General features: G+C 36.9%; 1 protein-coding gene across 1 annotated transcript; it reads right to left on the bottom strand.

Moving 5' to 3' along the window:
• Nucleotides 1–10,085: 10,085 nt before the first annotated feature.
• On the bottom strand, nt 10,086–21,094 carry TNFSF18 (TNF superfamily member 18). Its single transcript, XM_003258891.1, has 3 exons — nt 20,872–21,094; nt 14,103–14,133; nt 10,086–11,842 (listed from the first exon to the last, which is right to left on the bottom strand). The coding sequence occupies exons 1-3, from the start codon at nt 21,091–21,093 to the stop codon at nt 11,496–11,498; spliced, it is 600 nt and encodes a 199-aa protein (XP_003258939.1). The 5' UTR covers nt 21,094; the 3' UTR covers nt 10,086–11,495.
• Between the last annotated feature and the right edge of the window lie 4,198 nt (nt 21,095–25,292).

Raw genomic sequence — 25,292 nt, 5'->3', positions numbered from 1 at the left:
TTATTTTGAGGTATGAACCTTTGATGCCTAGTTTGTTGAGTATTTTAAACATGGGATATTGAATTTTGTTGAAGATCAATGAGAGAGAAAATTTATTTTTTTAAGGCAAGGAGTTTATTTATTTTATTAAATACAAAATTAGCTTACACAACATTAGAAAGAAAGATAATGCAAAAGTCATTCACATATTGACACTAATTTGTGATATATGTAGGAATGATTTAGCGTAGTTTGATGCTAAGAATAAAAGCCACATAGAAAACCAAACCAGAAAAAAAAATATGATCAATTTCTGATGATTGATTGGGGAAGCTCAAATCTCTTGCTGTAATTCAGAATCATCTCTAGCTAATATTTGCATTTAAATGTTACAATGTCACTTAATATGAAGTAATTAAGCTGGAAGGCAACATAGAAATTTTTCTTTGTCTAATATTTTTCTATGTTTTTGGTGCATTTTCTTGTACTACAACTTCAGACAGGCTCCTGCTGAGAAATGAAGGTAGACACAGCAGTAGATCATGTTTTTGACAAGCCTAAACTTGGTGACCCATGCACAATATACTTACCTGCTGCCTTTTTGCAACATCTTGACAAGGTCATCATGCATTAAAAGGAAACATTCAGACTGTAACACTCTAATGCTTACTTTTCTTAAAGAAAGTGTGCAAAAAGGTATAATTTTAACACATCACCATCATTTCTGACTACATAGTAGGCAGTTTTGTTCATTGTAAGTGTACTTCTTGCATGTAAATACATCAATCAGAAAGTAAAGTGTTCCAAGTAATAGCCAGCTACAACTTTGAAAGATGAATTTGTTGACCTCTAAGTATCATTGTGGCTTAGAACTAAACCAGGTGTTTTCAAGCGTGTTTAGTAGTGGAACCCTTTCATTAAGCACAGATTGAAAATGGAGTTGTTGTGTATATATATAGATAGGCCAGGTAGCTTGTTCCTCCTTCCACCTCAATCATAACTAAGGCTTTAATCTCAGAGGACCCCAAAGATACTATAAGGTAAACTTGGGGAAACCTCTTACTTATTGTCAAATTTTAGAAAGTATCAGGGTACTACAATAGCTATGTGTCTAACCCTACAATGACACATTTTGAACATCTATTTTAGCACCTAACACTGTATGAGACTAGCTTACACATGTATATTGTCTACCTGCCCATATTTTAAATCAGAATTGTGTGTTTTTGTTCTCTATCTATATATCACTCTCCACATTACCTGAATATAAGTTTGGCACAGTTGCATTGGATTGAACAGAGCAAACTAATAAATATAACCTTAATATTGTTATAAAATCCTTCATAGCAAACAATATTTCTGCATTAGTATTCCATTTGTAAAATCCTAATACTTACATGAAAAGAATATGAGCCAAAAGCTGTAATTCCTATACATCAGAATCTTTTCTGATTAGCTAATCTTTTTTTCTTGGCCTACAAAATCTACTGTCTGACTAGGGGTGCAATTTCCTCAAGGTTATATTTCTGACAAAGACATCCTGGATAAATGGCATATGACAGTGAAGAGGAAAATAAGGATGTATTTTAAATCACAACATAGTACTTATTTTGGATAGAACAGTCTCAGGCTTGCCTCTTGGCAAGCAGAGTGGAGCTTGGAGAATTCACCCTATTCTGTTAGGAATATAATAGGGTAATCCAATCTTACATTCATAGGAATCTAGGAGTTGCTAGATATTTCTTTCTTTAGAATCCATTGACTTGTATTTCCAGATCCTAGACATCTAAGGCGACTAATAGCTGATAATAGTTTTTCCTTATCTTTTAAAGCCCAAACAAAGAGGTGTTACATTTCATATTCTAACGCCTTCTTCCTAATATATAAATGTTCCAGTTCTCTAATGTACACATATACACATATAGAGGATGTATACAAATAATACTCATATTTGTATTCCCACATTTTAAAAATGTGAGAATATACATATATATATATGCACACACACATATGCATGCATACATACATTTTACAGTACAGTATTATACAATTAGGCTGATAACTTTGATACATTCTGGGAAAACTGTGAGTTTGTTTTTTTTGTTTTGTTTTGTTTTTTTACTTTTTTTTTTTATTATACTTTAGGTTTTAGGGTACATGTGCACAATGTGCAGGTTTGTTACATATGTATCCATGTGCCATGTTGATTTCCTGCACCCATTAACTCGTCATTTAGCATTAGGTATAAAATTAGCAAGGATGTTCAGGACTTCAACTCAGCTCTGGACCAAGTGGACCTAATTGACATCTACAGAACTCTGAACCAGAAATCAACAGAATGTACATTCTTCTCAGCACCACATCACACTTATTCTAAAATTGACCACATAATTGGAAGTAAAACACTCCTCAGCAAATGCAAAAGAATGGAAATCATAACAAACAGTCTCTCAGACCACAATGCAATCAAATTAAAACTCAGGATTAATAAACTCACTCAAAACCACACAACTACATGACAACTCAACAACCTGCTCCTGAATGACTACTGGGTAAATAACAAAATTAAGGAAGAAATAAATAACTTCTTTCAAACCAATGACACAATGTTGTTGTGAAAGAACCATGACTTTCTTTCAAAGACACAGTGTACCAGGATTTCTGGGACACAGCTAAAGCAGTGTTTAGAGGGAAATTTAGAGCAATAAATGCCCACAGGAGAAAGCAAGAAAGATCTAAAATCAGCATCCTAACATCACAATTAAAAGAACTAGTGAGGCAAGAGCAAAGAAATTTAAAAGCTAGCAGAAGACAAGAAATCACTAAGATCAGAGTGGAACTGAAGGATATTGAGACATGAAAAACCCTTCAAAAAAATCAGTGAATCCAGGAGCTGGTTTTTTGAAAAGATTAACAAAATACATAGACTGCTAGCCAGGCTAATAAAGAAAAAAGAGAGGGCTGGGCGCAGTGGCTCACACCTGTAATCCCAACACTTTGTGAGGCTGAGGAGGGCAGATCACAAGGTCAGGAGATCAAGACCATCCTGACTAACATGGTGAAACCCCGCCTCTACTAAAAAATACAAAAATTAGCCAGATGTGGTGGTGGGTGCCTGTAGTCCAGCTACTCAGGAGGCTGAGGCGGGAGAATTGCATGAACCTGGGAGGCAGAGCTTGGAGTGAGCCAAGATCACACCGGCGCACTCCATCCTGGGCGACAGAGCGAGACTCCGTCTCAAAAAAAAAAAAAAAAAAAAAAAAAAGAGAGAGAGAGAAGCATCAAACACAATAAAAAATGATAAAGGGGAGATCACCACTGATCCCACAGAAATACAAACTACCATCAGAGAATACTATAAACACCTCTATGCAAATAAACTAGAAAATCTAGAAGAAATGGATAAATTCCTGAACACATACACCCTCCCAAGACTAAACTAGGAAGAAGTCGAATCCCTGAATAGACCAATAACAAGTTCTGAAATTGAGGCAGTAATTAATAGCCTACCAACCCAGAAAACCTCAGGGCCAGATAGATTCACAGCCTAATTCTACCAGAGGTACAAAGAGGAGCTGGTAACATTCCTTCTGAAACTATTCCAAACAATAGAAAAAGAGGGACTCCTCCCTAACCCATTTTACGAGGCCAGCATCATCCTGATACCTAAACCTGCCAGAGGCAATACAAAAAACGAAAATTTCAGGCCAATATCCCTGATAAACATCAATGCAAAAATCCTCAATAAAATACTGGCAGACCAAATCCAGCAGCACATCAAAAAGCTTATCCACCACAATCAAGTCGGCTTCATCCCTGGGATGCAAGGCTGCTTCAACATACACAAATCAATAAATGTAATCCATCACATAAACAGAACCAATGACAAAAACAACATGATTATCTCAATAGATGCAGAAAAGGTCTTTGATAAAATTCAACACCCCTTCATACTAAAAACTCTCAACAAACTAGGTATTGACAGAACATATCTCAAAATAATAAGAGCTATTTATGACAAGCCCACAGCCAATATCGTACTGAATGGGAAAAACCTGGAAGCATTCCTTTTGAAAACTGGCACAAGACAACTATGCCCTCTCTCACCACTTCTATTCAACATAGTATTGGAAGTTCTGGCCAGGTCAATCAGGCAAGAGAAAGAAATAAAGTGTATTCAAATATGAGGAGAGGAAGTCAAATTATCGGTGTTTGTAGATAACAAGTTTGTATATTTAGAAAACCCCATCATCTCAGCCCCAAGTCTCCTTAAGCTGATAAGCAACTTCAGCAAAGTCTCAGGATACAAAACCAATGTGCAAGCATCACAAGCAGTCCTATACACCAATAACAGACAAACAGAGAGCCAAATCATGTGTGAACTCCCATTCACAATTGCTACAAAATGAATAAAATACCTAGAAATACAACTTACAAGGGATGTGAAGGACTTCTTCAAGGAGAACTACAAACCACTGTTCAATGAAATAAAGGAGGACACAAACAAATGGAAAAACATTCCATCCTCATGGATAGGAAGAATCAATATCATAAAAAAGTCCATACTGCCCAAAGTAATTTATAGATTCAATGCTATCCCCATCAAGCTACCATTGACTTTCTTCACAGAATTAGAAAAAACTACTTTAAATTTCATATGGAACCAAAAAAGAGCCTGTATATGTCTTGGATGTCCAAGACAATCATAAGCAAAAAGAACAAAGCTGGAGTCCTCACACTACCTGACTTCAAAGTATACCACAAGGCTACAGTAATCAAAACATCATGGTCCTGGTACCAAAATAGATATGTAGAACAATGGAACAGAACAGAGGCCTCAGAAATAACACCATACATCTACAACCATCTGGTCTTTGACAAACTTGACAAAAACAAGCAATAGGGAAAGGATTCCCTATTTAACAAATGTTGTCGGGAAAACTGGCTAGCCATATGCAAAAAACAGAAACTGGACCCCTTTCTTATGCCTTATACAAAAATTAACTCAAGGTTGATTAAAGACTTAAATGTAAGACCTAAAACCATACAAACCCTAGAAGAAAACCTATGTAATATCATTCAGGACATAGGCATAGGCAAAGACTTCATGACTAAAACACCAAAAGCAATTACAGCAAAAGCCAAAATTGACAAATGGGATCTAATTAAACCAAAGGGCTTCTGCACAGCAAAACAAACTGTCATTAGAGTGAACAGGTAACCTACAGAATGGGAGAAAATTTTTGCCATCTATCCATCTGACAAAGGGCTAATATCCAGAATCTACAAGGAACTTAAACAAATTTACAAGAAAAAAAACAAACAACCCTATCCAAAAGTAAGCAAAGGATATAAACAAATACTTCTCAAAAGAAGATACTTATGCACCAACAAACATATGACATACTGGTCATTAGAGAAATGCAAATCAAAACCTCAATGAGATACCATCTCACGCCAGTTAGAATGGCGATCATTAAAAAGTCAGGAAACAACAGATGCTGGAGAGGATGTAGAGAAATAGGAACGCTTTTAAACTGTTGATGGGAGTGTAAATTAGTTTAACCATTGTTGAAGACAGTGTGGTGATTCCTCAAGGGTCTAGACAAGAAATACCATTTGGCCAAGCAATCCCTTTACTGGGTTCATACTTAAAAGATTATAAATTATTCTCCTATAAAGACACATTCACATGTATGTGTATTGCAGCAGTATTTACAATAGCAAAGACTTGGAACCAACCCAAATGCCCATCAGTGATAGGCTGGATAAAGAAAATGTGGCATATATACACCACGGAATACCATGCAGCCATAAAAAAGAATGAGTTTCATGTCCTTTGCAGGGACATGGATGAAGCTGGAAACCATCATTCTCAGCAAGCTAACACAGGAACAGAAAACCAAATACCACATGTTCTCACTCATAAGTGGGAGTTGAACAATGAGAACACATGGACACAGGGAGGGGAACATCACACAACAGGGCCTGTCAGGGGGTGGGGGGCTAGAGGAGGGATAGCATTAGGAGAACAAAAAAAGAAAAACTCTGCCATTGATTATTAAATAAATGTTTTTGCCTTGGGTTATTGTAAAGGCAATTGCTTCTTGGTGCATCTATTCGGCAAGCTTAAATCGGATTCTATCCTGCTTTAGTGACACAAGGCAAGATAGTATATTAGCCACTTACCCTTAGTGCAAGTGAGTTTATAAGTTTCCTTTCTTTAATTACATTAACAATGTTCTGAGAACAGATTTTGTGGAGGAAGGAGAAGAACACTTGTGAACAGTAAGTGATGGGATGAGAGAGAGTGAGGAAAGGGAAACTGAGGGCTTTGCCCCCTGAACTCTGCCATACAAAATGCACAAGATAATGCTATTTATACATTAACATAAACACCCAGATACAGTTTTGACTCATTTATTTGCAACAGTCAATCAAGGACTGTGAGCCAGGCACTGTGTCAGATGTGGGAATCTAGGTCATCAGAATCCTAGCCTGTTATCCAAGAGGTACAACCAAACTGCAGGGAGAGAAGACAAAAAGATTATCTGCATCTTCTATTCTAAGAAACTAAAACCAACCAGTATACCTCAGTCTAATTGAGGCTGTGTGCTGTTAAGGCTCTATGTGAGAGGCATGCCACTCCTGTGGTGCCCTTGGATAACACCAAAGCTGGATGGAAATGATCACCTTGAACACTGAAATCTGAGATTCCCATTGTGATTATGCTATTGAAGAGATAGGGGAGTTGGTTTAACCTAACAGACCCTGTTCTTTGAATTTTTGTTTTCCTATTGTCAGACACTTCCTAAGATCTTTAAGGCAGGTCAAATAAACCCTCTGATGTACTTGCTCAAACAACATAATTGGGTTCACCACTACTACTATGTGTTGTGTCTTGGAGTGATAGCTCAAATAAACTGTTTTGAACTCCTTAAAGTTGTTTACCGCTATCACAAACCAGTAGAGTCAAATAAGATAAAGGAAGAATCTGCATTTTGCTATCTTGCATGTTAAATCTGCTTAGAGCTCAGCACTAGGAAAAAGTTTCTTTTTCTAAATAACCAGTGTGCTTTAAAAAATTAGATTAAATGATTTTATTTCCTTTATAAGGGAATAAAACTATTTCCTAGTGCTGAACTCTAAGCAGATTTAATATGCCCAAGATAGCAAAATGCATGCTTCCATTTATCTTTGTGTGTGTGTGTGTGTGTGTGTGTGTGTGTGTGTGTGTGTGTGTGTGTGACAGAGTCTCGTTGTTGGCCAGGCTGGAGTGCAGTGGCGCGATCTCGGCTCACTGCAACCTCCGCCTCTCGGGTTCAAGCGATTCTCCTGCCTTAGCCTCCTGAGTAGCTGGGACTACAGGCACATGCCACCATGCTGAGCTAATTTTTTGTATATTTACTAGAAACGGGGTTTCACCATGTTAGCCAGGATGGTCTCGATCTCCTGACCTCATGATCCTCCCGCCTCAGCCTCCCAAAGTTCTTCCATTTATCTTATTTGAATTTACTGGTTTGTGATAGCAGTAATCAACTTTAAGGAGTTCAAAACCTTTAGTTGAGCTATCACTCCAAGACACAACACATAGCATATTTTCTCTAATTTTTTATCTAATTTTTCTTGACTATCAAGAAATTAAAAGCAATGTTTTATGTTAATTAGTAATAATGTTCTTAAGTCTAACTTTTCTGAACAATGATTTTCCTCTCCCTCTACCTTTGATTTAGCCCTATTTTATTATTGATTCTGTGATGATGGTTTGGAGGTGTTTGTATTCCTGCATTTTATTACAAGCCCTTAATATTCCTTTTGGACATATAAGTAAAACTCAATGTTAAAATCTGACTCTTGTTGACAGTTTCAACGCAGACACAATATGATTGGTACCTGTTTACCAAAGTGAGAGTAAGACAATTCGTCCTCCTGCAATATGCAGAATTTGTAAAGGGAAGTAACTTCCCCCCGTCCACTCACTTGTAAACATTTCACCCAGATGAAAGATAAAATGAGGACAGGGCGCTGTGGCTCATGCCTGTAATCCCAACACTTTGGGAGATCAAGTTGGGTGGATCACTTGAGGCCAGGAATTCAAGACCAGCCTGGCCAATATGATGAAACCCCATCTCTACTAAAAATACAAAAATTAGCCAGGCCTGGTGGTGGGAGCCTGTAGTCCCAGCTACTCGGGAGGCTGAGGCATGAGAATTGCTTGAACCCGGGAGGAAGATGCTGCAGTGAGCCACTGCACTCCAGCATGGGTGACAGAGTGAGATTCTGTCAAAAAAAAAAAAAAAAGATACCAAATGAAGCCAGAAGAGGGAGAAGGAGGTATTGATGACAACACTTAGAGCTGTGGCCATTCTGTGAGTCCTTACCCACTTTCGTTTGCAGGAAGAACCGGGAGCAATAAAATTTTCTAACCCGAAGCCTGGTAAGGAGACTTCAGGGGAATTTCTAAAGTAGCTTTGAAAAATATTTCTTGCAATTAGGAGATACAAAGAACTGGTGCCTGCCTCCACCTGATACAGCTAAAGCTGATACTGGACTAGTCTGACCCCACCCAAAAAATCTGTCTGGAAAAGAAAGGCCAACTGCTTGGTAGTGGAGGCAGGAGAATCTTGCTACATTGACGTGGGCTCATACTCTGTTAGTTTGTAGGGGCAAGGCATATGTACAAATTTCCTATGCATAGATGGGAGACTCATGGAAGAGTCATAATGAGTGGAGTGACTGTCGCAGAATTACAAGTAAACCCTAGAATAGGCATGCATCGTTTTGGATCAAAGAGTAAATGTGTGCCAAAGCATCATTTATAGCTTCTACCTGATGGAAATCTCTAAACTGTTAACTTGTCAATCAGGTTTTGTCTTCTCCTTCTCTCTAATAAAAATATGTCCTCCCAAATGAAATTGCCTAATCGGGATGGAATACAAAGGCAGGAATTTCATTTTCAGGATGTACTGATACACTTCATCTAAGGAGTTTGTTGACTAGATTACATTGCTTTTCAATTAACTGCTGTCTTCAGAAGCAGAAACTTAATCCACAGTCATATAGCATGCTCTCGTTTGATGGGGCAAAATGGAAGCCAAAAACAGTGTGAGAAGGGTTGACAATGGCCTTGATGGTGAATGTGGGCAGTGTAGAGAAAAGGAGGTAGGTAAAAGTCAGAAAGTGAAACTGTTGACTAACTCATCAGAAATGGGAACAGCTATGATGAAAAGCCAGTTGCATCCAGCTCTCACTTCTGCCTAACACTTGCCAAACAGTGTTTCATATGGGCAAAGATTTCTATGATGTACCTTTGTGTTCCCTGGATTACTAACTCTAGTCTAATGACCCACAGATAAATCAGCTGCAATCCAGTTATCAGCATGTTTTATTATAGATTTAAAATGCAGACTACTATGTGAAGAAACAGGAAAACAGTATACATTGAAAACAAAGGCTAAAATTATAACATCAGGAAAATTTAAAGGTCACCTGTTGGTAGTCATCCCTCTAGCTGCAGCTGCAGTGACCTCTGCTTGCCCTGAGAAATCACCAGTATGTCAAATTTTTACAATTTCATTTTCTCCCTTAGTCTGCCATGATTATCCCAGGAATGAAGCGGGGGCAGAGAGGAGTCATTAAGGAGAGTTTCACAGTGGTGTGCTGGTGAACTAGCTGTCCAAAAGGAAAATGTGTAGTGTTTGCCAATTTACATGGTATAAATACTCCCACCGTAGCCAATTTCAAGAATGCCTACAATTAATAACCAAAGTGCAACATTCCTGAAAATTTAATAATATGCACTTATAAGCTAGCACCAGCCCACTACAGCACACATTGATTATAACACAACAAAGATCAAGAACACCAAGATTTTATATATATACATATATATATATATATATACACACACACATATGTATGACACACTTTAATTTCCTGAGAAGATATGCAAATGCAACAGAAACAGGCTCTCCAAGTCTTTGGCCCTGTAGCTACTCAGCAGATGTTTTTTAAAAAGTCATACTAAGAAACAACTTGGCCTCAGGCTTAGCATGCTCCTGAGCAGTTTTTGTTACACAAAATACAAAAAAAAAATTCTTTTAAATAGCTTTACATGTAATATTATTTAACATAATGCAGTTTTTCACAAATATCCATAAATATTTTAAATTTGTTTACAATGTAATATTATATACCTTTCAACAAGAACCTGCAAGTAGCTAATTTAAGAGTCCAAAAATTTTGAATTAGTGCTATTTATTATTTTAGAAGTTAGCACATTTGACTAAGATGGGCCCTGCAAAGTGAAGAGGGGAATTTGGTTGGGATAAGCCTGAACAGCATCCTGGGTCTCCCTGATTCAGGCAGGAAAAAAAAAAAAAGTTTTCTGGTAAAGGAAAGATACGTTGCAGCTTCACTCTGCTCACCTTGGGCTAAAGGGGAATATGCTTCCTGAAAAGTGAATTTGCGCTAAATTTTAGAGTCTTATAACACGATAGCAGAAATAACAATTCTAAAGCTGAGACAGTGCAATGCAGGGGGCAACCCATTGCCTCTTGTAGTCACTTGTCCTATGAGTTGAGGAAAGTTGGCTATGCTATGCTATCACATTCTCATCGCTAAAATTTTCCCCCAAATGCCTGCCCAATTAACTTCATAGAATTGCTACCTGTTTCACGAAAGCACTTTGCAAACTGTGGAAAGCTAGCTAAAAATACTAAATCATTACATGACATAATCCAGTAATGATAATACCATTCTGGGGTTAAACCTAATGATTACTAATGGTTACTCTTTCTTTATAATTAGCAATGTTTAGACATACACACCAACAGTAAGTTCTCACAAAGCTCTACGTGATGGTTCAGAATGACTCCTTTGATAAGGCTTTTTAAAGCACCCTGCATCCTGAGGAAGATAAAACCAAGAGAAATTTCCAGATAGCGTACATTCCATTTTATGCCACTTGTACCTCTATTCCAATAGTTCTCAGATTGTTCTTTATATTCTAACACCACCATATCTAAAGTAGGGTATGGTAGGCATATCTGTGGCCATCCTATCAGTCTACTTTTTATTGGGAGGGTCTCAGAAGATGGGAGTATGAGAAGAATGAATTACAGCAGCCCAAGAATATGAGAACAAAGCCAGGCTATTGCCCCCCAGATCCTTTTTGCATACCAGGTAAATCTTCCATGGGAATAGAACTCCATTTTTCCACTCATGAATTCAAGAATTAGATAAGGATTCTTTGAAAAGCACATGTCCTCTGTCATCCATATTTATTTTATCATGGATGAATGATGTATCTCTGCAGATCCAACCAACAGTCTTTGGCTCTTCCTCTGAGTTTCTTTCAGATAGGCATGATAGATGAAAATTCACATGCAGAGGAGTACTGCTTGTGTTGATTTTTGTAGACAGACAAACTCTAGAAATTGAAAATCTTCTCCCTCCAGTCCACCCACTGGCATCTCTACATTTGCTGAAGGGAATGAGGAGATCAAATCAAGTCTCTAGGAGATGAATTGGGGATTTGCTAGTAAAATGACACCCCAGTATGTATTATTTTTTAGAACCTGATGCTCAGAGTTGAATATCAAGTCTATGGTGTCCCCAACATGCAATTCATAAGTCCCTCCTACATTTTGGATTTTAGATTTGTTTGTTAGAGTTTGTATCATGTCTTTGTTTTTATAGAGCCGCACCTCAAAAGGAGCTACATCATTGTAGTTTGCATTGGGAGCCACTTGGCCATAAATTAAATATAAGCCATTCTGAAGTATCTCCAGCTTCCAGTCAGACACCTTATTCACACAAGGAGGTTTAGAAGATGCCATTTGCCATTTTGAGGGTAATGGTCCTATAAGAAATATACAAGGGATAAAAAAGATGAAAGCATAGTTATTTCATTATTTCATCCTTTTCCAGATTGTAGTTAATTATTTACCACATACATGTTGTTTCTTTACCTGATCTACACTAGTTCTCTTCAAGAAGAATTTTTCTATTTTAAGTACCTATCTACTCCTTGTTTTAGAGAAATTGCAAATCCAAAGAGTATTTCTTGCTTGGAGCATTCTAAGGAAAAGAATTTGGAATAGAAAAATGAGTTAAGTGACTTAGCATCTCTCGTCGATTAATATTTGTGGGAAAAAGAAAGGAGAAGAAAAGACTAATGGAGAAAGACATCACAAGCCAAAATTTTGAAAACCAGGGTTGGCAGTCCATGCCTTTCCATGCATTTTCTGTGTAAATACCACTGGCTGTTTATCATTTTATCAGTGAGGCTTTCCTTAATTAAGCTGTATTAAAAAGTGTTCTCCTATCACTCTCTCCTTTTACCTTGCTTGAGTTTTCCTTATAAAGTGTGTCAGTGTCTAGGATGTTATAAACTAAATTGTTCATTTGTTTATTGTCCATCTTGTATCACCTTGAATGTAAAATTTTTTAGGACAAGTATATCTCTATTTTGTTCATTCCTGTATTTTCAGCACCTGAAAAAGTCCCTGGTACCTGGTAGATGTTCCATAAATATTTATTGATTGAACGATACTTCCAGGTGCTTTGTGTCTAAATTATGGCTCTTCTCCTCAGTTTGTAGGTATATATCATTTAAGACCTTCTTAGGATTCATTAAATAAACCCCCCAAAAATAACTAATGGTAAATTTATGAGTTTATAAATAGAAATAACTTGACTATTTAAATATAAGGATCCCTAGTGCAATACTGTCCCAAATGGTAAAGAAAAGGTAAAGCCCTAATCATTCATTTTCATTAGCACATATGAAACTTAAATGTTTGCCTAACATTACTTGGTTTTGCACAGCAGTGTGATCTCACAGCCCCAGGAGGTGCTTTTACCACCCAGAATGCTTATCTGTTCTGCAGTTCTCCATAATTTTTGTCCTTTGTCCCATAATTAAAAAGAAAACTTGATGAGAAAACACCCTGGAAGAGGTAACATTTTTACTTCAATTCTCATTCATATGAATGACTAATATAAGACTCTGAAGGTAGATTCTGGAGGAGAATGAAAACAGCGATCACTAGAACAAAAGACAAAGCCACCCAGTATCACCAATGAGTTCAGAGCCCAGTAAATTTCTTCTTCCTTGACATGTAATAGGCAATAGGCAGGTCACCAGGAAGAAGTGTCATTGGTTCTCCCATTTAATTCTGTGAAAGGGGGTCACTTAAAGACCACCTTAGCATCACTTGAGTTTCTCAACTTTTACCACATCAAGGTAGAATTTCACACATACCATGCATTCCATTCCACTTACGGGCAAAACAAAAACAAAACACAAAGAAAGAGACAAGCAAAAGGAAATTTTCTAGTTCCCACAAGCCAAGGAAACCTACTGATTTAAACTATATAGGAACACAGGGGTTGCAGAGTTAACTCTAGAAATGGTCTGTTCTCAATTGAAAATGTATGTTTGGCCTGAAACCTATAAACAACTTCAAAAAATGTATTTATCTGAAATTTTGCATGTATTCTAAGAATCTAAGGCTCAGTGTAACTGCAAACTGGTGTGTTTTCTAAGCAAATATCAGGTGACTATAAGGGAAAATGACTCAGAAGCTAAACTTAGAAGAGTAGAGGAAGTACCCACTTTTCCAACTCATTGCTCTTCTATACATTTAGAAACAACATTTCTGTACATTAGAAACAACATTTCCAACTCATTGCTCTTCTATACATTTAGAAACAACAATGGCACTCTCTCACATACTCCACTGGACATTAGCAATATGTGAAACGTGAGAAAGACTTTAAGGAAAGGTTGTAAAAATCTGAAACTTGTTGTGTTTATTAAAACACAGAATTAAAAGGAGATTCCTGGATCTCAGATTCATAGGCCAGTAAGAGAGATGTTCGTTCCTGGCCAGAGATGCAGCCTTCAATATAAGCTTTATCAGGGCATGGGCTTCTTTTGCCTGGTTTACCTCTGAAAGCCTCAGCCCTTCGGCAACTGCCCAGTACATGATAAGTAATTATACATAGTAGCTGAAACATGAATAAAAGAAAATACAGGTTTTCTTGAGATCACTGACACCTGCCTTCTTGCATCAAATACTAAGAAAAGTGAGAGACATACAAGATAGGTTACTCACCAAACTTAGCCATACAGGGCTCCTTAGCAGTCTGTTGGGGAAAGAGAAGATGAATTGATTAGGATGATGACAGTGTCATTAACTTTTTTGATTGATTTATTTAGAGCTTTGGATTCCTGAAGCAAACTACTGTTCTATAACCATAAAAAAATCCCTCCTTTCACCATGTCTCAGCCCTCTCAGCCTCCCTTTAAAGTTGAGTGGCTCCATCCTTTACCTTTTATTACCTAGCTTCCCTTTTGGGTCTTTTAGACAAAGGTCAAGATCTCATTCCATTACCTAATCTATACCTACAAGACAACTATTTGATATTGGACCCCCCCCCAACCTTGGGCTCTAAAAGTTTTTCAACAAAATAGCAGTTTCCACACCCCAGTGACTGCACAAGGTGATCTGTTGGCATGTGAAAGAAAAATAACAAAGCTTCTATTTATGTTTATTTTATTTAAAATAGTAAATTAAGCCCTAGAAATATTTACAACTCAGATTGATGAAGCCACCCACATATAATATTCAGATAACTACATGTCATATACAGTATCTGAGATACCCTGAAAAACAGTTCCAAGTTTCAGACTATTGCAATGTAAGGCAGTTCACATGCTACAAGATGCCATCCGTGTGGTTAATTTTCCAAATACAAGTAATTAATGCTAAATGCTCAAAAATACTTTGTAGCAAATTAAGGCATAACCACAAACATTTTTTTGTATCACCCAAAGGTTATTGGTTTCCTAATGGCAAAGTGCTTAAAAGACTTTTTGAACTTAAACGTGTCACACACTTTCTTTTGTAGGATTTCTCTGGCTGCTATGCTAGGAACAAATTAAACAGAGGCAAGGGCAAATGTAGTAAGACTAGCTAAGAGATCATTACAGTCATTCATCTAGGCAAGAAAGCATGGTGCCTCTGACCAAGGTGCTAGCTGTGGAGATGGTGATACTTGGTTGGAAAATAGAGCCAACAGAAGTTCCTGACATGCATATGGGGTAGGGAATGAGAAGAGACAAAGATGACTCCGGTATTTTAGGCCTGCAAAATTGGAAAGATAAAGTTGTTATTCACTAAAATGGATAAGATGTAAGAGGAATAAATGGGGAGGGGAACAATGATGAGTTTGGTTTTGAACATGTTAGTTTGTGATGCTTATTATAAATCCAAGTAAGTGTGTCAAGCAGGCTGAAATTTAAGGAGCTCTGGTGATATGCATTTAGGAGTCTTAAGCTCATAGTTGATGTTTTAAGGAGTGAGATTGTATGAGACCATCAAGTTAGTGGGTGTAGATGGAGAGAAATACTGGGACGTTGTGATGTTTAGAGGTCAGAGGATGAGAAAGAACAAGCAAGGGACAACAGAAAGGAAAAGCTGAGTCTGAAAGGAAACTAGGAGAGTCTGATGTTTGGAAGCCAAGAAAAGAAAGTATTTCATGGAGGACGAGTGATCAGCTGGTGTCAAATGCTGTTGATAGATCAAGTAAGAAGAGTACAGTGAATTGACTGATAGATTGGGCAACATGGTAGTCACTGGAGTTCTTGACAAAATTAGTTTCTGTGATATGTGAAGAGGGCAGAAGCTTAGAATAAATTTAAGGGTAAATGGGAAAAGAGAAGTTGGAGGAATTTTGCTGTAGGGAGAGCAGAAAAAAATGAGTGGAGTTTGGATGAGGATGAGAGATCAAAGAGGTTTTTCATTGTTGTTGTTATGTTTTAATAGGAGAGAAATGACAACATGTTTTTCCATTGACATTTGATGGAAATGTTTCTGTAAAATGGATGAGGCATAATATGTAAGAGCAAGGAGAGAACTGTTGGAGCAATGTCCCTGAGTAGGTAAGAGAGGATAAGATTTAGTTCATAGATGGCTTGGATAGGTGCATGGACAATTTATCCATAGTGACAAGACAGAACAACAGTATACCTGGACACAAATGCCAATGAGTTGTTGATATTGGAACTTCTTTTCTCCCTACTTCTATTTTCTCTTGAAATATGGAGGCAACGTTATCAGTGGAGAGTGAGAATGGGGAAGAGTTATTAGATGTTTGAAGAGAAGCTAAAGGTATGAAATCATCCAGTAGAGGAGAGTGAATGGACTGGGGAAACATGGGTTGTTTCCAGAGCAACACTGAAATCCACTTGAAGGCAGTGGCTGTGAATTTAAAGTAAGACCTTTCAAAAAGTTTTATGTTTTTCTTCAGATATATTCAACAATGAAAGAACCAGAGCAGTTGGATTTAATCAGCATTGGAGGTTTTCCACAGTCGAGCTTTTGTCATTAGAGTATAATGAAGATAGAGAGAAGCAAGTGAGTGAGTTTATGTAAGGGAGGTGTTAAAGCTATAGATCTTGGAATTTAGTTGTGGAAGGAAGGAAAGAGAGACATCCATCATTGAATGATGGACTGAAAATTAAGTGGTATGACATGATAAGAATATCCAAAGATGTGTTCTTCCATTTTAATCTATATTTGTCAGGTAATTTTTCAGTCATGATAGTCAAGATCATGAAACAAGGTAAATTAACATATCAAACTTCAAATTGCTGTATCACATAGTGTTAAGCAAAGATTAAAAAATAAAATAAATGCACTTATCACATTAAAATATTTTACTTATTTTAGTAATGTTTATATTATATATTAATGATTATAGAAAATATAACATTTTGGTGAAAGCAAAATGGTTTTGCATTGTGACAGCTACATTAAACATACTATTTGGCTCACCCTTATAAATATCTATTTTGTGTATCTCTTTAGTGCATATATTATTAGTAGTTGTATATAGTATGATAATTAGCATACAAATGTTGGGAATTATACTGATAATATGTTATTGAGAGGGAGGTGCAATTAAAAAGTCTGAAAGCCACTATTCTAGGAAATAAATTTTTTGATTCCTTACACTTGTTTTTGTTGTCGTTGTTGTTGTTGTTATTTTTTTGAGACAAGGTCTCATTCCGTTGCCCAGGCTGGAGTGCAGTGGTGTGATCTCAGTTCACTACAGCCTCATCCTCCTGGACTCAACCAATTCTCCCACATCAGCCCCCTGAGTAGCTGGGACTACAGGTGCATGCCACCATGCCCAGCTATTTTTTTTTTTGTATTTTTTTGTAGAGACAGGGTTTTGCCATGTTGCCCAGGCTGGTCTCAAACTCTTGGGCTCAAGCAATCTACCCGCCTCAGCCTCCCAAAGTGCTGGGATTATAGGCGTGAGCCACTGTGCCTGGCCTCTTGCAATTATTTCATCCTCATTTTGGTGTTTCCTGGAAGAGATGTTGAAATTCAATTTAGTTCAACCCATGATAGGGACATGACAAAGACTCCCTTAACCCCAATTTCCTCATCTATAAAATGGGAGAAATAGTAGCACCTAGCTTTTTTAAGTTGTTGGGGTTAAATGAGGTCGTTTTTAAGAAGGGCTTTGCCTAGATATCCTGCCTGGACCTGTTCAATAAATATTAGCTGTTTGGGTGATGATGGTGATTGTAATGAAGAATTGAACTACAATTTAAGCACCCATATTCCCAACATTGTACAGCATTGTAAGCATGAGAAACAAATGTAATTTTTGGTCCTTGCTTCTCAAGAAGTTTATAATCTTTCTACAAAGACATGATTACACACCCAAAGCAATTTGGTAACAATCTAAATATGAATGAGTGCCAAAATATGTGCCACAGATAGTATCTGCACCATCTACCAGCATATATGAGATGTGTTCAGAGAAACCTAAAGCTATAGACAACCTAAGGCCAAACTAATTTCCAGAGTCAGAAATTCCAGATAATGTACCGCAGGCTGCTTTATGTCTATTTAGTGCTACAGAGACCATCACTGTGATACTCTCTAATTATTGCCACCACTAAAGATCCATCTAATTGCAAAATCATCAATTTGGCTGTGAGATATAGTCTTTGATTGAGAGAGTGATATAGGTAGGCAAAGACTATCCATATTGTTAAATGATCTTGTTAAATTTTTGCCCATTATTATCTCATTAATAATAATGGGGCAAATATTAATCACTACCATCTACTGGGAGCCTACTATGTGTTAAATACTCTACTGTCTCATTAATCCTTATCACAACTCTATAAAAATTAGGTTGCTCATTTTGCAGATGAGGAAATGAGGATGAGAGGGATTAAGTAACTAGCCTAAGGTCATGCAGCCAATAAAACTCAAGAATGAGATCCATACCCAGCCTGTCTGGGTCAAAACTCTCACCCCTACCACTCTGTGGGGGAAGTTTCTATTTATAATTCTGCTGATGTTTGGAAGTAGTAAATATCCACTTTTAAAGACACATATGGGTTAGTTATTTTTGCTTAGAAGGATCAGTTGCTTTTGTAACCTCTTCTTGATTTAAGGCTAGATTTATATAGTTGGGCTCAAAATGGCCAAAACAATCATTCTCTCTCCAAACCAACCCTAATCAAATCATCAGTGAAAATAAAATCTGCTCTGCTTTTAAGTACAACTTCCCCTTCTGAAAGTATCCTTCATTTTGCTGAAGCAGGAGACTCTGCTGAACATTTGGTTTCTTAGTGATAATTCCTGTGAGATTATTTTCACTGAGGGATTGATCAAACTCCTTGGAATCACAGCTATCCTTTTAGTTAAATATTTTCTGAAAGAAGAGAGGAAAAAAGAAAAAAATTGACCCAAGGAGCCAAGCTTCCCATCTAACACTTTTTAAAGTGTTACACTTTTTTTTAAGTGTACACTGTTTAAAGTAGTGTCTAGACAATCTGGAAAGTGGGACTTTGTATATAAAAACTAGAGTGGAGACCAAAATAAAACTTCAAGGTTCACGGGTATTGTGAGAATGTGGAAGTGGCCACATCATAATGAATCACTATCTGCCAGCCTCTCAGACCTCTTTTCCAGAGATATTTATTTGTGGTCAGTAGGGAAAGGGAAGTACAGGTAAGTGGAAAGTGAAATGCAGAAGCTAATATCATGCATGGCTGGCCAGGCCACTGGCTTTTCCCATAGAAACAAATCCTGCAAGTGTCCTGTCAGAACAATATTCTAAAAACATTTTATACTTCCCCAAATTTGGAACAAACTCTGGATTATCTTTAGAGGCAGAACCTTTCATTGAGAAACTGGCTGTAGGAGAGAGAAATCAGAATCAGAGCTCAAACACATGGGACTAATCCAGTTTGATTCTGAAGAGAGGTGTCCCAGATGATCTGCCATTATTAGACTTTCTCTTTCCCTTTGCAAGAACTACTGGGTGCCTTTGGGAAAGGCATCTGTGTATTCATTCCCGAGTCATATGTAGGAACTGATGATGCTTATATTCAGTGTTCTTCAGGGTTGTCTGGCTAATTAATCTTATAATTTTTAGAAGAAAGAAGCATTTCCAAATTTAAGTTATTGCTATTCTCACCCTTCCCCTTCTTCAGAAATCTAGACACTAAGAATTTCTGACAATTCTTTCTTTCAACTTCACTGACCCAGAAAGTTCACACTTCTGCTTCATACATTTCTTGAGAGAGCAGGGTTGTAATTAGAAATGCCTCTGTTGCACATAAGCCTTGTATACAGTTATGGAATACAAATTAATGGGCTACTGTGGAAAAATTGGCCAAAGCTATACCTACACTAAAGTAATATCAATAGGGGACTGCTTCCTCCTGCATCTTTTCTCAATTACTTTTACTTAAGTGGTAGAACTATATCTTTGAAATCTTTGCTGGTCAGTTCCCTTAAGAAAAGTGTTTCTGCAATCACATTTCAGCTCTTTCTCAGATGGACATATACCACTTTATTCTCTCCAAAACTTAGAGTCTTCAAATTTAGCCAGAAATAGGCTAAATCCTGAAATAAATAAAGCATTTCTTATTTTCTTTTTGATCAGTGCTATGTAGTCAACTGTGAGGAAAGATTTTTTAGTAAAGAACAAAACTAATCTCCATTCCCAGTGTACCATCCCATTGTCGAGGCCCACAATTTGGCCTGCATCTCAATGGGAAATTCCTGACAAGCATCAGGGGCTTCCCAAATAGATATGGGCTTTCTCCTTCCTCCATGAAGTCTTCCCTGATCAACTCAATATAAAGTCATTGTTCCCTGCTTTTGAATGACTTAGGCATTTATTCTTCATACTAACCCTTAAATAAATTCTCGATCATGACATTTTATAGCTAGAAGAAACATCATAATAAATCCATTCCCCTACCACCAGTTTGTTTTTTTTTTAGATAAAGAAGCTGCAAACTAGAGAGATTAAGTGTCTTTATCAAATTTATACAGCTGGTTATTAGGAGACCCAGAACCAGAATCCAGATCTTCTTATGCCTAGCTCAGGGCCACTTCCCTCCTCAAAGACACACAAACCACCTGTCATTTACTTAATCCTGTCTTTCACTATTTTTTTAAGTCTTTTCCATAAATAAGACTATAGCTTGCATCCCATTCCTTGATATTCATTCATATTTTTACCTTTTTTGTTCCGCCAAGAGCTATAGCAGAGGGAGGGAAAAATACTCCACAGGCCCCTGTCAATTGGCTTAACCAATTCTCTCTATCAGAGTTCTGCAGCTAACATTTAGCATTTTCTGATACCTTTTATCTCAAAACCTTTAGATAAACTTCAAAAGCCATGTCATGACAATATTAGAATCATATTTACATTATGTATACACATCTCTTCCTTCCAACTATTGCTAACAATACTGAGTGACAATGATAATAACTAGAAAACAAATAAATAGAGGATTATAGCAAATAGTAACCTTAGGTACAATTGCCTCCTTACCTCTAATTGGAGAAAAATAAAGATTAGCCAACTGAAGGAGCAAAGAAATAGCAACGTAACTATTGAGCAAAAGAGCCACAGCTTCCAGGATGATCTCTGAGCTCCTTGAGTTCTTGAATGGCTTAAAGGCATGTTTTCCAAGTGGCTCAAACACATTTTTGGAGAAATGAGAGCTGCGGAAAACAAAAATTCACAACTGATGGGTGAAGGATGCAATGTCATGTTTTGTAGCAATATGGTAATTAGTAGTGGGTGTGGAAGGCGGAGTTTTCCTTCTGTCACTGTGTTAGAAAACGATACTTACAACTTAAGTGCTGACTCTCATTTGGCACCAGGTCAAATACAACAAAAGGAACAGAAGGCTGAAAGCCAACACAAACTCAGAACATAAAAACAAAACACAAGGGAAGTTCAGAGGGGAAAAAAAATAATTCTTTCCTAAATCAAAAGGCAGTACAGTGCATGTGTAGAGGAGCCTTGGGAGAATAAAGTGGTGTTCTCTCATCTAAGAAAGTATTCCAAATTATTTCTAGATAAGAAAGTTACTTTTTATAAGAAAAAATAAAGTTTGAGATTAAGCCCCCTATCATACTCCAGATATCACGTACATGAGCGGCAGAGTGTTAGGAAGTTGGAGAGGCTAGGATCTCTAGTTTGGAAAAAACAGTTTTAATCAAGTCATCATTGTGTGTACCTTAAATACACACAATTTTTATTTGTCAATTATACCTCAATAAAGCTGGAAAAATAAAATCTATACTCACAAAAATGTTTCATCAATTTCTAGTGTATAGAATGCGTTCATTCGAGATATTCTCTAGAAAAATCAAGTGTATTACAAGAATTTAATAAAAAATTGTAAATACAACAAGCTCAATTTTATATTTCATCATTTTTAAACTATGATAATCTAGTTCTGGCATAAAAAGTTATTTTACAGAAGGATATTTTCCTGCATCCTGCCCTCAGCCTGAGCTTATACTCTATGCCAAAAAAAAAAAAAAAAAAACAACCTTGGGTTTTCTTCCCGGGCCCAAAGATATGGGTTTATTACAAAATTAAGGAAATCTCCTGGTTCTATGGACCTCAGTCACACAGGCTTTTAAGTCAGACAGATCTCAAGAGCAGAGGCTGGCACTGCCCAGTTCCTACCTGCTCTGTGGCCTTAGGCATGTTACTTGAGTTCTCTGAGCTTCAGTTTCCTCAACTGTAAAATGGAGAAAATTTTCACTTTATAATGCTTTTGTGGAGAATGAAATGAAGGTGAAAAGTTTATGCATTCCATAAATGTTAGATTATCTCTTCTCTACCCTCTTTAGAGACGTAGTGAAGTTTAATTCAATTAGTAAATCCTAGAAAACAATGAACATTCTTTATCTTTCCCACAAGATATAATTCACCTAAAGTTTACTTAAACAAAAGGAAATAGAATGAAAGTATTTTGGAAAACCTATTTTTTTAATCTAAGAGAGAAATGACGATTTATAAATTAGAAAAAAGTCCAGAGATTTAACATGCTCATTTACAAAAAAAGGAAACTAAGGACAACAGAGTGTGAGTAGTGTCTCAAACCACTACTGGCTGGTTAACGATGGAGTGAAAACTCAAGCCCACAGATACTGCTTTGTAATCCAACCATTTTGTCTTAATATTGTACTATTTGCAATATTATTAGCAATATTTCTCTCTGAACTGTCAAAATTTTAATTTGGGCCCTATTGTACCTTGATCAATAAACTACTTCTTAAAAGACCAGTTACACAAAAATGATTTTTCAACACAACAAATGTTTTTGTGGCTCTGTACTTAGATGTTGAAATGCAGGGATAAATAATAAACTTACTCTAGAAAAAGATTAATGCCTTAATCCCATAACCTTTGCACTTGCATCAGATCTGGAATTCATATACACAAGCACAGAACTTAAAATTGGAAGTTAAATTATGTCCTTCCTGTTTTTCTGATCTGCCCCTTTTCCTGTCTCCTCTCCAAATTTTTGAGGGAACTTCCCTGGCTTACTACCTTAGGTAAACATTTATTCACATGAGAAATTGTTCTAAATAAAATCCAGTTCCTCCTTCCGCCTTTAACCACTGTTAGGCTCTGGAATATCCTTATTAATTATTTAACCTTATGACAGTATCTTAAGAAAGATGAGGTACTTATTTCCAGAAGACTATATTCTAGGGCCTCTTTTCATGAAATGGGATTTAGAAATGAGGAAACTTCAAGTTAAGACAGGTAATAGTAGGGAAGACTTTCTGAAATTCCAGAGCAATGAGTCACAGTTGGCATGATTTTGGTGTAAGTTATCAGGATTGCATGTTATATCTCAGGATTTGACAAGACGTAAATGAGCACCAAACTCAAGCTTTGGGTTTATGGTCCGTCCCTGGCTCAGATACTTGAGCATAAAGTTTTTTTTGTTTTGTTTTGTTTTGTTTTTCAATTAAATCCGACAAGCAAATCCATGTCAAACATTTACTATCTGCCCACTACTGTGCTAGGAGATTTGGGGGATATTTTAAAAAGTAAGAGCTGCCTTGGCCAACATGGTGAAATCCTGTCCCTAGTAAAATACAAAAAATTAGCCCCGCGTGGTGGCGTGTGCCTGCAGTCCCAGCTACTCGGGAGGCTGACGCAAGGGAATCGCTTGAACCCAGGAGGTAGAGGTTGCAGTGAGCCAAGATTGCGCCACTGCACTCCAGTCTGGCGACAGAGTAAGACTCCGTCTCAAAAAAAAAAAAAAGTAACAGCTGCCAATGAATTTGCCACCTAACCAAATTGAAACCTTATCCACAGGGAAACAGATGCCCAAATTGATACCATACATAAGAAAGTGCCTGAGAAAACAGACCTCAATAAACTGAAACCATTGAAATAGCGGGTTAGAAATAAACTGTTTAAGAAGGGAGAGGAGGGTACTCTTTCTTAAGAGTATGATAAAACTTTAGAAATAAATATTCAGAGGTATAAGCATCTGTAAATATTAGAAATTAAAATAAGAACTCAATATAAACAATGACAAAATCCTAAATTGTTAAATGATCCTGGTATTTTTCATTCAAGAGCTGCAAAGTAAGAAATTTCAGGAAAAAAGATCAAAGAAAACCTCCCTTCTATATTTTTCATATTGAAAAAAAGGATTTAAGATATGTTTGATTAAGCAATTTGAACTGCATTTGTGGCTGCTTTGAATTCAGAATTAATTATAGAACAACCTGGTTTTAGTTCACTTATTGACTAAATAACCTTAAAATGCGTTAGGCACTTACTGCTTCTTCTCTGTGTACAGATGATTACATTTGAACATCAAACAGCCCTGTATTCTTTGTATCTGCTAGAATGATGAATTGGCATTCAGGAAGATTAATCATTTGTCCATAAAGGTAGAATAGGGATTGAATCCTCCTGTGTTGGGCCCCAAAACTCATATTTTTTCTACCTCTTTATGCTGAAGTATGTCAGGTATATCCCATGGAGAGTCAACAGAGTGGAAGATATATTAAAGTCTGTAAGAGGGCATTAGGTGGACATCAGTTTCCTCCAAAATCTGTTAGTACTCAGGTCTGCACTCCTCTCCACATTTTTCTAATACCACTGTTTATCATGACTTTATCCTTGAGATAGTGTATGGGTGTAGCATAATCAATCAGAATTTTTCAGTATGTCAGAACTCAGTGAGGAATAATACACAACTAATTTTGTCTCCTCTGAGTGTCAGAGTATTTATTGTCAGGACAAATAGGGCTCATTTGACTTGAAGACACATAGATGGATATATACAGTAAATCAATAATGGGAGAAAATAGACATGATCTATAAATAGGGTTTTAAACTTGGAATTTTTTGGAAGAAACAACAGTATCTGTTAAAATTAATAAATGCCTACTCCATAAAGAGAATTATGTACAGTTCATTATTCATAAGTAGATGTATGTGAAGGTATTACAAGTCCATATTATATACATACATATACACATGTACATATTATAGGTACAATAAATTCTAAAAGATATACGAGGATTATATCAACCTTCAGATCATCCTGTCTGTAGAACTAGTAACAATCCTAATCAGGTTGATCTAGGAAATAGATCAAATTCAAGTGGTGTTTTGATTTCACAACCTGGGGACCCTCCTCTATGCCCCCACATTGTGTTGCTTTGTGCTGTCTTTTTTTGCATGTCCACTTTTCTGGAAACTTTACCAAATTCTTTATTGTTTGTCTATGTTTTACTAGCTCAAGTACAACCTTTAAGTAAAAAGTCTAATGGCCAATTTCCGTTGAAGCTTTTCTGTGCTAGCCACCTGCCTTACTACTAATCATTTAGAATGGTTCTGTGATATTATAGGTCCTTATCTCTCTAGCCTAAGCCCTCTATGTCAGTGGCATGTTGTTTTGTGTGTGTGTGTGTGTG

The sequence above is a fragment of the Nomascus leucogenys genome, chromosome 12 (assembly GCF_006542625.1).
Source record: "Nomascus leucogenys isolate Asia chromosome 12, Asia_NLE_v1, whole genome shotgun sequence".
Lineage (NCBI taxonomy): Eukaryota > Metazoa > Chordata > Mammalia > Primates > Hylobatidae > Nomascus > Nomascus leucogenys.
The sequence above is the reverse complement of the archived record's forward strand: the minus strand, read 5'-3'. Positions and strand labels throughout refer to the sequence as shown.

Coding starts and splice junctions, on each gene's coding strand:
- TNFSF18 (XM_003258891.1), bottom strand. CDS start 21,093: ATGACATTGCATCCTTCACCCATCAGTTGTGAATTTTTGTTTTCCGCA. Junction 14,134..20,871: donor TTATTTTTCTCCAATTAGAG/GTAAGGAGGCAA, acceptor TTTCCCCAACAG/ACTGCTAAGGAGCCCTGTAT. Junction 11,843..14,102: donor GCCCTGTATGGCTAAGTTTG/GTGAGTAACCTA, acceptor TATTTCTTATAG/GACCATTACCCTCAAAATGG.